Here is a 13431-nt window from a genome sequence, read left to right as displayed (position 1 = left end):
AATTTAAAGCTAATGGGGAAAGTTATTGGTTTCTTGTGTTCAGGCATTTTATTTTTAATGGTCTGTCAGTGTGCTCTGAGTATAAACATTAGTGTCAGAATTTTTTTATGATACTTATCTTGTAAGTTTCATAATTTGTAATGGCTATGCAGTTTTTACAGGTGTATTTAATGGCAAAATCTTATCTTAAAACTGCATTTTAAAAGCTCAAGTGTAGTTTGATTTGCTGGGAACGGGAGGAGGGAAGGAATACCATTCTCTCCTTGGGGAGACAGCAGTTTCCTCGTGCAGCATTAACTTGAAAGAATATGAGAAGCGCACATGTTGCCAACAGGAGTGTGGACGTATAGAGTTCTGAAAATAGTAAGTGTCAATAGGGAAGGGTTGCAGGTGCCAGAAGAAAAATGTAAGCTCCCAAGGGCACTATCTCATTTTATTTTTGCCTTGTCCAATGCCAAGCCACATAGGTTGATGTTTAAAATTCAGTTCTTCCCTGAAAAGTGATTATATTAAAAAAAAGGTCCTGTTTCAGAACAGATGTGTTTCCTGTGTGTATTCAGAATTGCATTTATTTGTTTCCATTACTCTTTTTTTAATATACTATTTACACCTGTTATATATGTGCAGCCAAAAGCGATGTGAGGGAGAAAACAAAAATCTGCTTCTCACTGGGTATGAACCGTGGAGCTGCTGCAATGGGGCAGCTCTGCCCAAGGCTTGTAGGCAGCGGGACCTCTATATCCACTCTTCTTGGGAACACAGTAGCCATGCTCTGTGGCTCTGTCCCCTCTGCAAAACACTAGCCTAGAAATCTCTAACAGGGGGTTAAACCACTTAACCTGTGATGGCAGCAAACTGAGACGATTATTACTTCTTCTATCTTTGTTAGCCGCTGAGGAGAAGTGATCCACTCTTCTTTATACCAATCTTTTCATATGGTTGAAGACTGTCGTCACGTTCCCTGTGAGCTTCTTCTGTCTTATACTAAACACAGCTAGGTCCTTCTGCCTTGCTTCGTATGAGTCTTTTGGGGTTGGTTCGTTTGTTTGCTTGTGTCTTTAAACTCAATGATTCCTGTTGTTCTCGGCTAAATTCTTTAAGAGTGGGTGGCCCAGACCTGGCCACAGTACTCCAGGAGTGGACAGACTATTCCAGTTGAAGTCTTTCCAGAGATGTGTTTGCTGGAGTGGAAGGGAATTATATCTAAGACATTTCCCTTATTTGCAAGAGCAACAGATTGCTGACATATTTGCTTTATGATCTGGACCATTTTCTACAGAACTGCTTAGCCAGTTATTCCCTATTTTGTATTTGTGCTTTTGTCACTTCACTTTATTGAATTTCATCTTCATTTCAGATAATTTCTGCAATCTATCAAAATCATTTTGAATTCCAATTCTGTCCTGCAGGGTATCTGCATCCTCTCTCAAGCGTGGTTTCAGGTACTGACTTTTTACATGAGCTCCATTCTGCCTTCCAAGTCATTAAACAAAAATAAAGGAATTTGGAGAAAATGCCGTAGGCTCAGTTGGCCTTATATTCCAGTTGCAAGATCTATTTTGGTTCAGCAATCACCATCACAGGCAAGTAGAAAAGCCTCATTTGGCTTGCAGACTCTTAATCATGTAAGTGTGTAAGGTGTAAAGAAGAACCCAGCTTGACTCTCAGATCACACAGTGAACATGTGGGACTATTAGATGGAGGGGGAAAAAGAACATCATTGTACTTAAAATCTGATTACATTTGCCAAAGAAATCAGAGTCAGGAAAAAATATTGAAACCCTAGGATTCCATTTACTTGGAGACCCTATTCAGAGTTGAGCCATGCTTCAAATTACAAATAATACTGGGGGTGGAGGGGATCAGAGGGAACAATGAGAGTTGTGGCAGAAGACATTTTGCTGCTTGGGTAGCTGGCTACAGCAGCATGGCATCTTCACTTCTGACCAGGCTTGCTGGCTGTCTCTGCCCTCTTCTCTCCTTTGACCTATTCCTTAAGTTTATTTTAATACAAAATATTTTTAAAGTATTAATTTTTTTTGTTGTTATGTTTAGGCCATTATTTCAATGTTTGAGCGTGTGAGTGCACTACGTGAAAGGGAGGTTGCCATGGTAATTTCTCATTATTGTTGAATAGAAAAATAATTACTCTGGCAAAATCCCCCGTAACCTGTCAGAGCATAAGTTAAAGATGCCTGGGGGCAGCCTTGCCTTCACCATCCCCTTTTTGCGAGAAAATGGGGGTGATTTTATTATTATTCTTTTTTTTTTTTTTTGCTTAATAACTGGATCCTTTTTCAGCTTGGCTATGGGACACCTCATTTGGTTTTGTTCACCATTTGGCTGTGAGAGTAGTTGGGCCCACCTGTGACAAGGGTGGAGCAGAGAATTGATCAGCAGAGCGTATCCAAGCCTGACAGGATTTATATATTCTATAAAGGTTTGGGAGGGGGGGTTGTGGGTGGGGCTGGGGTATTGCATTTTCTGTTTTTCCTTCTTCCTGACAAAATATGCAAAAGCATAAGATAAAGAACTTGGACAGTATTCAAACTGTGACAGAGTCTGGATATTTCATCTATCCAGGGAGGGAATCCACAGAAATTCCATCTCCTCATTTTCCTTGCCTTCAGACTTATTGGAAGCAAGAGTGAGTGCAAATATGTGTGGTTTTGAGGTGAGGCCCTGCACTTTCCCTGCCCTTCTCTGTCTTTCCCGTGCGCATTTGCATCCTGACTGTATGATGCTCCCCTTTTGCCTCCCGTGTCTTTGGACGCTGCACGAGTAGCTCAGTGATACTCAACCACCGAGTTAACAAGAGCTGCAAATGTGGTGTGTGACACTGCTTAAATCCTTCCCTCCCCTCTTTCTTCCCTGTGACAAGCATGTCCGAAAGATCTCCGTTAAACGATACTGCAGCCTCTCTTTTGGCAAACGGCAGAGGGTGGTAGCTTGTAATTACTTGTTGGACGATACGCTCTCATATGGGCTTATGATGTCACCCACCAGGCTGTCCTGAGTGAAGGATCGGTGCACAGAGGTGTGTTGCTAGAAGCTGGTTGCTGGGCTTCTGTTGAACACCTGTATATATATTCTGTACTTGCCATCGTGGCTACTCAGCAATGTTTGCATGTGGAAACACTCATCAGGTTTACACCAGCAAAGAGGAAAGAGCAGCAGCTTTCTGTGACAACAGATTTCTAAGGTGTGGGGTGGTTTTGAAACCTCTTTGCGTGACTGAATTTTGAGCAAGTAGCACAGGGCCGTGCTGCTCACTGTCCTGCCGCTGCTGAGCAGGATGAGCCTTGGCAAGGAAGGTGAATTGCAGGCTCTGACCCAGCCAAGAAGTCTCTCAGGGGTCTCTGGTAGGAGCTGGAATGCTAAAACCGGTCCTTACCATTTCGCCATTGGATGGTTGACAAAAATCAAAATGAAATTATGAGGCAGGAAAGACCCTGCTCAGCAGTTTGGAGTGAAATCCAATAGTATCGTCTTCAGGAAAAACAGGAGCAGAACTAAAAAACCCAGAAAGTTATTTCTCTGCATGCGTACATATAATGAGTATGATAGATACATGTGTTGTCTTAAATCGGCATTTTATCTCAGGGTTTTTTTTTTCCTGTGAAGGTAACAAATGTTTTCTGGCTTAGTTATATATTGCTCAGGCATGAAGAGGTACTCAATGCTCACGATGCTGAATGAACCTGGCCTTCCACGCTGGGAAGGCAGCTGCCGTGAGTGGGATAGAGTGGCTCTGAGGAGTACGGCTGGGGCATCTTCAGAAGTGTATTTCCAGCTTTGTTGCTGATCCTGTGTGCTGCAAGTGATTTAAATCTCAGGGCCTCAAAGGAGCAGAAGAGACTGCACCGAACGTTTCAAATCCAGCTATTAAATATATCCATAGCTTTTGAATGAAACAGTTGGTGGATTCTGTTGTTGCCTGACTTCTGTGAAAACCCTTGCAAGCTGGACCACTTGCACAGGTGGTAGGTTTGGGTGCCTGTTGTTGATCACCCACGTCTGAAAATGCCTGATTCAATTCTCAAAGCCAACAGACCACCTGTAGCGGTGTGTTGGTGTATGCTTTACATTGTATACTATATTAATAATTGCTATGTTCCAGCTATGTGTATTACTGTAAGTCTAAGTATACACAGGTCATCTTAAAATGTTGTTTTCACTTAATGTATCACACTGAAAAGTAAAGATTTCTCACAACAATTACATTTAAGTAACTAGCTGGTATTTAATTAACCTGCAGTAGTATTGTATTTATATTAAATGCATTGGAGTGGAATGGCTATTATATTTAGTTTCTAAATAACTTTCTTGTCAGCTCATGCTGATAATCGGGTTATGTAGCATTATAGAATTAAGTACTGGGGTTTTTTCATTATTAGGACCAGGCATTTGAGATATACAGCCCAGAAAAGAGGGGAAAAAGTCATAATTGCTTTATTTACAACTGATTTATAAAACCATTTTTAACATTTAAAGAAAAACATGTATTTATGAGAATGAAATTTTTTATATATTTAGTGTGCTTTATAAAATGAAAGACTGTTTATTGTATAATAAATGAAACATTTTAGCTTTTTTCTTAAATTAGAACTTTATCTAGGAAAATTAGTCTGAAATATCATATAGACAGACATCTACACCCCAAAATCACAGGTGAAGAATTGCAAACTATGTGTGATCCTGTCGAATTTCTTTTACAAAGGATGAACATATTTTCATTTTGCTTCCTGTTAAGTGAATGATCTGTTGCTTCCTAGGATAGTGACAACCTCTGGTGGGATGCCTTTGCAACTGAATTTTTTGAAGATGATGCAACCTTAACCCTTTCATTTTGTTTGGAAGATGGACCAAAGCGATACAGTAAGAGATATATTTTTTGTTCTAATTTTAAGCCTGAGTTTCTAAACACAGTTTATCTGTAAGACACAGATGCAACCCTGGCAATGACAAAGTCACTTGTTTGTATTCAGTGACCATCAAGTTCCATTAAAGAATTGCATGGGTTGGAATCCATTTTTTTGTGGAATTCCTCTGAATTTTATTACATGAAAATAAATTATTTCCTAGTGGATTAGGGCAAATAATACAATATAATCTTTGGAATTTTTTAATTAATTTGCTTTGGCTGTGCTTGCACTCTTTGTTAATTTGGTTTCTGCAAACATTCAAGTGTTGAGTCTTGTGGGCAAAACTGGTCACAGAAAGAGAACTTTGTAGCAAATTTCAGTATTGTCGCTGGAAGGGCTTCCAGGTTTAAACAGGAATCAGAAAAAAAAACCACACCAAAAGCTATATCCTTGCTGGTGTAGATAACCACTATTCCATCAGCTATGTGGATCTATGCTGTTTGCACACATTAAGGACCTGCCCTGGATATTGTCTGAACAGCCGTGGAAGTCCAGAATACTCTCAATCAAGCACTAAATGAAAGCTTGAATAAAAGTGAAGCAGTGAATAAATCTGATGGCATTGGTATCCATTGCCCACATACGCTGAGCAGAAAAAAAGGGGTAAAATTCATCGAACAAATTGTTTGAAGTGAATAACTCACTCAGCTTTAGCACTAAGCAACAGAGAGATAAATATTGAAAAACTGCATTGCCAATTGTTTCACTCCATTCAGAGCAACCCCTGCTTCACGGTGACAGTTTGTGCTCTCTGCTTAATGTTCTGAATCTTGCAAGGTTCTTCTTTTTCGTGAGAGTGACTGATTGTCAGTGTATCACTCACACACTTCTAATTCCTTTTATCAATTATCTCAGGTATTTATTTGACAAGTGTTACCTTCTCCTGGAGAAAAAATAACAGCCACTTTGAACGCACGTTCTGGGATTAGTGTTGACAGAATTACAGTTTCTTGCCTTTCAAAGCAAGTGATAACTCTGTAAAGGTCCTCAAATTACAGCCTATAGCAATGTTGGTAACAGCTGATCTGTCCTGATTAGATTGAGTCAACTTGTCAGATATCAGATTTGCTAGTTGTGTTATCAGTCCAGAAGGCACAGATACATCAGCAAAAAAGCAATTAATGTCCAGTTAGATCAGAGAGAGTTGTGTTTCTGGAAAACAGTGCTGCATATGAAAGAATTTCTCAAAGAGTAAAATATTCCTGTTGTCACAAATGCTTGATAATGGTTGTGCTATCTGTAACTGGGACAGTTTGGTACAGGGCAATACTGTGATTCTTAGCATTGTTGCTGATAAGCATGGCTGAAAGATCAAATTACTGTAGGTCTTTTTTAAAAGTGACTAGTACACAGGATTTTTCCTCTGGTTTTAATTTCTGACCTCTACACAAACTGTTGTTGCTTTTGGTAGTATTATTCTCAGCATCTGGAATTAAAGCCCAGCATCTAGGGCTCTTTCTGTTCATTCATGTTTCCTTTCCTTCGTTAGTAAATATTTATGTAATTCTGACCTACAGTATTAGTGATTCTTTCTGACATGAGCAGCATTCCTGTTTAGTGATACTCTAAAGAGCATGCTTGAGCTGTTCCAGTCAGGGACTTCAGCCTTGGGGATGCCAGGTTGGTCCAAGTCGCTGCTTGGGGACACCTCCAGCGTTGCTTGGGGAGGGCACAGAGTGGAGGTTGTGTGTTAAGAGCAACCCTCTCTTCCTTCCAGGAAAGTTTGTGTCCAAAAATACATCCAGGAGTTGAGAACAGAGCAGTCTGCTCCCCTTTGGGCGCAAACATTAGCAGAAAATCGATTCTATGTGTAGCAGGTCCTCACTGAGCAGAGACCTGATCGAGATCTCCATTTTGCCTGCCCAAGCTGCATGCGTGCTCCGTTACAACTATTCAGGGTCTTGGCATCTCTCAAAGACCATAATGTCACTCAGTACCTTTATTCCAAGTAACTGGTGAGATCTCTGGCCAGTGGGCTGAGGCTCCTGTTAGGTGAGCAAGAGTATGCTGAGTGGTGGCAGCACCAAGTGTGGAGTTTTGGAAAAGGTGAAACAAAAGTGCCTGGTCTCCGTCCACGCTGTCCCCAGCAAGACATCTGCCTCCTTGCCCAGCGTGCATGCTCCTTAGTAACTAGTGGGCATTAAAAACATTGGAGCTGGCTGAGAGGGAAGAGAAAAGACAAATTGTTTGTACTTACTCTTGCAGGCACAAACAGTAATGGAGGGAACCAAGATTAGGCCCTAGGAAAGAGAAACAGGCATCCTTTAAGAAGTCATTTATAGAGTTGAAAGTGATGAAAGATGCCGACCTCTTGCCTTTGCTCCAGGATTCAGCTCAAAATTGCCTGCCTTTGTCTTGCTTCAGCCTGTGAGATTTGCTTACATCTCTGACACCAGTTGTGGCTGCCACCTCATTTTCTTTCCTTTGGGCAATGGTTTCCCTCTTTTGGGAACTAAAATACTCTCTTCTGGAGCAAACAAATTCCAGAAAAATCTTGGAGGGGGGGAGGACAAATAGTTTTTTGTTGTCCATGGACACAGTTTTTCTCTGGGTAATGGCAATTCCCAGTCCTTTTCCCTCCTTGTCCTCAGGGAGTATCTGGATCGTGTCTTAAGACACCGGAGATGAGGAGGAGCATGGTGTTTTGCCCCAGGTTCCTTCTTCAAAGGAACCCCGCGAGCATTGTGGGAGGCTGTTGGGAACTCGCATGTTCTCTTCTGCTCTTCTTTAATCTTGACCGCAGTCCCCAAACCCTGCTGGGGGCTTCTTTTCCATGCTTGCTTTAAACTTTTCCTTTCCCTGGGTTTCCTATTGCAGCCTTTTCCCCAGCTGGCTCTCTGTCCTGGTTTCGGCTGAGATGGAGTTAATTTTCTTCCTAGTAGCTGGTATGGTGTGTTTTGGATTTCGTGTGAGAATAATGTTGATAACACACTGGTGTTTTAGTTGTTGCTAAGTAGCGCTTATCCTAAGTTAAGGATTTTTCAGTTTCCTATGCTCTGCCAGCAAGCAGGTGTACAAGAAGCTGGGAGGGACCATGGCCAGGACAACTGACCAAGCTCGCCAAAGGGATATTCCATACCATACAATGTCATGCTCATTATATAGTCTGGGAGGAGTTGGCTGGGAGGGGCAGATTGTTGCTTGGGCATCGGTCAGCGGGTGGTGAGCAATTGCATTGCGCATCGCTTGTCTTTTCTTGGGTCTAATTTCTCTCTTTTTGTTATATTCCTTTTCCTTACAATTATTATGATTGTTATTATAATTTTATTATTATTGTTAGCATTACATTTTATTTTACTTTAGTTATTAAATAGTTCTTATCTCAACCCATGAGTTTTACTTTTTTTTTCCGATTCTCCTCCCCATCCCACTGGGAGCGGGGGAGGAGTGAGCAAGCGGCTGCGTGGTGCTTAGCTGCCGGCTGGGGTTAAACCACGACACTTTCTCTGCCCTCTGCTCTTACCTGGACAGCTCAATCCCACAGCCAGTGCAAATGTTCAGAGCACGTGAATCAAGCCTGTAAATCATTGTTTGTGTAAGTGTTACAAGATTTTAAAAAAATAGTACTTTACTTGCCTCCCATTTCTGTTAACTTTTAATATACAGTTCTGTCCAAGAAACTGTAAGGGTTGTAAACTCACTTTATTTTTGTCTCAGAAAACTAAGCTGCTTATTTAATTTCATGGCCCCAAACTGAGGCTTTATGAAAAACACTCAATATTTTTGGGCCTGCCTTTCACATTGCCATGTTTTATAGCACTCCTCTCTATACTGAGAAAAGCGGTTTTCTTCCCTTTGCTACTCTCACTGTTGGGTCTGCGAGGTTTCTCCTTGACTATCAGCTCTGAGATTTTTTAATTTGTAGGGAAAAATAGATACAGGTCAAAGTGGGGATTCTAAGTCGCTGGGTTATGTTTACTTTACTTGGCAAAAGACAGCACTATGTACTGATACTCGAGCTAGCTTTAAATGTGCCTGTATATCTGTATGGCACAGCATGTAAAGATACTTACTTATGCCCTGGGAAGAGTAGAGGTCTGTTAGTTCAGTGATCCACCAGTGCTAATTAATTTGATTGCCAGGTTTGTTAGACCTAGACCAGTTATCTTTGCAGAACATTATTCTGCCTCGGATAGATGTGCACTTGAAAGCCCAGCTCAACTTTTTGTGCAGAGAATCTGTGTCAGAACTGAAATCATTGCTGTGCCTGTCTTTGCAGCTCTTTTTGTCTTTCTTCAGTATTTTATTTCTGTAGATGTGAGGACTTTACCTTCTGCAATTCTTCCTCTCTGGTACAGCATTCCAGAAAGAAGATACTATCTTCTTTCAAACATCCACTGAAAATGTATGTTTTTCTCCTGCTTGCTTTTACCCCTCAGCTATTCTTTTTGTCTGCTATTATCTATGAACCCTACTCATGTTATTAAATTCTATGTTGAAATTGACTTTTAATGAGAAACGCTACAGAAAATAAAGATATATTTTAATGTAACAAAGGTGTAAATTATGTGTGTTTTCTCTAGTCTGGCTTTTTGGCTACAGTGAGATGGAGAGAAAGCTCATATGTTCCAATGCCTAAAGACAGGGAAAGATTCCCAAGACCAAAGAGATGCTACCTGTTTTAAACTGCATTGAATTATATTCAACAGAAACTAAGAAGTAAACCCGTAAAATTCATTTTACAGTGAGAGCAAAAAGAAATTTGCTTTAATTTATTATGCCCTGATTTATTGGGTCAAGAAGTAAATAGGATTTAAACAAAACCAAAAAAGAAAATAAGCCTAATAGAACAGATTTTTTTTTTTTCCTTGTTGTGGATAAAACATATTCGTTTCCTGTTAAGAGCCTTCTATCCCTGTAAAAGAGTAAATACTAGACTCTGATCCATTGTTGCCCAGGTTCTTTGTTTCTTAGAGACAAAATATTTCCCGAACAGATAAGAGAAACAAGTTTGATTGACAGCTCTTAGCAGAGTCTCATCAGCTGCTGTGCTGACAGCCTGGTGATGCGCACTGTGCTGATGTGGTAGGGACTGACAGGTGATTGACAGCCCAAGACTGTGGAGACAGGAAAGATGAAGCATGCTCAGTAAGAATAATGTGCAGTGTTTATGCAGCACTGCAGAGAACAGGAGCTAGAAAGTTAACTCTTTCAGAGCAAAGTGACACTATAACACATAATGGATGCAGTTGCCCCTGTACAGAAAATTAGAGCTTGTCTACATTTCTATTCACTAAATGCTTTCTCTTCATGGAGGAGCTATATACTGTGAGGAAGCAAAAGCATGAGCTATCACATTTGTGGCTGTAAAAAAATTTCATGTGTGGTAGGTATGATGGAGTCCTCAAAATGGATTTATTTAAGCTCATAGATGTAGAATGTACTGAGAATTTCAGGCACTTTTTACGGGCTTCCATCACCCAATTTTATATGGCATTGCATAATGTTACACAGCAGAAATTTCAGAAGGAACCAGTTGAACTGTCTTGCTCTATGTATCCCTAGAAAAATATAGTGATTTCAGTTTATTGTTGCTCTGAATCTGTAGCTGATAATTGAATATGCATTTTGTGTTATAATTGCTGCTGCAGTTTGTGTTTGGAATGTACAATATAACTATACCATGCTTTGCATTTTATGCAGTTATTGTTTATTTTCTCTATTTGGTGCATGAACCTTGCTTGATTTTTCTTCGTTTCTTGATTTTTTGAAAACTGGAAAGTTAGGGGTAGAGTTTTCTGGGCAATAGTTTCAGAGTATAGTGACCTTTGGGCCAACTGGTAAAATCATCAGCTTTAAAGTGCTTATCTAAGTTTCTCTGTGTGCCTTTAGTGCCTTTAGAATATATTACATAGGTTTATCTTAGACTTTACTACAAATTATTTAGTGAATACACAGCGAGTGAGCTGCAACAGATTCATTCTACCTTTGTCCCTGTTTATAACCTATGCAATACAGGTAGCTTTACTGCCTTTTATTGGATAATTTCTGTGGGGGTTAATGATGGAAAGCTATGTCTAGCAGGCATTTCTTACATGCAGGGAACATAGTTTGGGAATAAACAGGGAAAGCTCACCTCACATTACCCACTTGCTTTACTATTGTCAAAAAGCTGGTTTTGAGAGGCTAGCACGCTACATTATCACCCCAGGTTTCTACAAAACTGTTGTCTGGCTTCTCTCACATAAGTCTTACAGAGAAAATTAAATTTGCCAAGAGAAACAGATTGTAGTATTTCCAGGAACATGCCCTTTCTTTTTCCTTTTATTTTTTTCCCAGAGAAATCCCAGTCATTAAACATGATTTGAGCATTCAGGTACAACACAGTAAATTGGCCTAGCTTAGTAAGTGAGACAGATTATTCTGTGCGACTGCCTGATCTTCATCTTTATATACCACTCTTCTAGTTTTGTTTTTTTTTTTTAAAGTGTCTTGGCAATACCTTAAAGTTTAATTTCAGAAAACAGATGAAAGTTTCATTACAATCGGGTCTAACAGGTCCACAAGTGCCTGTGGATCACCACTAGCACATCCATGCCCCAGCTACTGATTTCTAATTGACAATTACTTCTTAAAATTGGTGTTTTAAGGAGTTCTCAATCCACTTTACATATGCTCTATTAAAACTGTATATTAATAATTTTTAGTAGGAATATAAGCAATGCACTAGTAAGTCAAATGCATTACAGGTGTCTAAGTGTTGTTACACCTATGCACTTATCTTTATTACCCAAACTTCTGTAAGCTCATCAAAGAATAAAATGAGATTTGTTTGACAAGACCTATTTTACATAAACCCATGTTGACTGGCATTAATTACATCCCTTTCACTTCAATCTTCGTCAGTTAAATTTTGTATAATTTTTTTCACTGTTTTGTCTGGATTGATATCAAGGAAGTGTATTATGTTATACAGTTACCTGACTGTATAGTGTCCCTTCTTAGATATCAGCACAATGGTAGTGGTTCTTTTTTAATTGCCTCAGTAATTCTTTTTTTTTTTTTAATTATTATTTTATAACACCAGATAGAAATGTGCAAAAGAAACTCTTAAAATTGCTAATTTTAAAGCATTTACTCCTAATAGATACTATTTAAGATCCTTCTTAGCTGCTGATGGACTAGGAAGCACTTTTCATCTCAAGATCAACATTCTTTCCAAAAGTAGAACAAAAAAGCTTTTTGTATATTGATGTTAACAAATTTTTTGTTTCCAAATTAAATTAAGTTTTGAATAAAATTCAAGTTCTTTCTTATTTTCTCTAGCCCATACAGTCATGGATTTTTCACTGCCACCTTCAGAATCTCATTCTAATATTTTATATTTCATAATGTGTTTTTACAGAGTGCTTTCCCCTTTTTTCTCTTTGCTTTTACATTCTATATTCATTGTAATTATCACATTTTTTTCCTTCTAATTATTGCCTTCATTTTTCTACTAACTTTTGTGCCAAAGTTGTTTTCTTTCTCACAATATAGTTATGACTTTTGGGTATCTTACCAAGTCTGTTTAACAGATTCTTAATTTTCATGCATAGTTTTTATCTGTATTTTGTCCCAGTCAGTTGAGCTTTGGTGAATCCAGTATTTTAAAGCACTGGCTGTATCTCTCCTACTGATTGGGATTGCCTTTTCTTTGCCTGTACTGAATGCATGTTTTGGATGGCATTTGTACAGAAACATGTGGTCTGATTGGAGAGGAAGGCAAAAGTCTTGAAAATGAGAATTACCAAGAAAAATGTAAGAATTTGAGTTCGTCAGTCCATAGAAGAGAAGACATGGGAAAAAGAAGAGGCAAAAATGGGACATAATAGCAAGAGCTATCAAGGAAAGGCATGTGGTCTGTTTCCATATCCATGATGAGCAGCAGAAGAGATGCTGGCCTTAAATTGCATTAAAAAGTACATTGAGGTGTGGGTCAGTTCCTACCAATAAGAAAAATGAGGTGCTGGAGCAGATTCCCTAGGAAGGCTGTGGAGACTCCACCAGCCAAGGGCTGTGCCTGACCCACATCTCTGATTCCCTGGAGTCGCTGGTCCCAAAGCAAGTGCCAGCTTTCAGCCCCCTGTTCAATTCAGTCTCAGCCATCGTAACAAGTTCCAGAATGATTTTCTCATCTTGGGTGCTAAACTTTTTGTGATAAAATACACCCTCCTATTTATCATTTTTAAAAATATGAATAATGTTTTTCTAATACTGCTCGCTATGCAAGACTTCCAGTACAAATCTTCCACTGATTTTGTTCAGAACGTGCATTTTTCTTTTCTCCATATTACTGACAGGTGCTGAAGGAATAATTCCTTCTAGTTCCTGGTTTGCGATTAGCAGATATGAATTAGACCTTCACCTCTGCCTGCTGCAGGCTTGTTAGTTAGCATAATGTTCCTGCACTTCTGAGTTATCGATACCTTTAAAATACAAAAGGGCTTCTTTACTGTAAAGTGCCAGCCATGTGCCATATGTGTGTGCATGCATGTATGTACACACACAACCTTGGTTAGGTACT

General features: G+C 39.4%; 1 protein-coding gene across 11 annotated transcripts in view; it reads left to right on the top strand.

Moving 5' to 3' along the window:
* The window catches only part of LDB2 (LIM domain binding 2), a 390737-nt gene that overhangs the window by 242731 nt on the left and 134575 nt on the right, over positions 1-13431 (top strand). For all 11 annotated transcript variants that reach the window (XM_030020920.2, XM_030020911.2, XM_030020904.2 and 8 more), the window contains one exon: positions 4776-4878. In XM_030020920.2, the coding sequence (XP_029876780.1) occupies positions 4776-4878 (103 nt within the window). The remainder of the gene's footprint in view (positions 1-4775; positions 4879-13431) is intronic.

Source organism: Aquila chrysaetos, chromosome 1, assembly GCF_900496995.4.
Source record: "Aquila chrysaetos chrysaetos chromosome 1, bAquChr1.4, whole genome shotgun sequence".
Classification (NCBI taxonomy): Eukaryota; Metazoa; Chordata; class Aves; order Accipitriformes; family Accipitridae; genus Aquila; species Aquila chrysaetos.
This window is presented reverse-complemented; position numbering and strand designations above follow the sequence as displayed.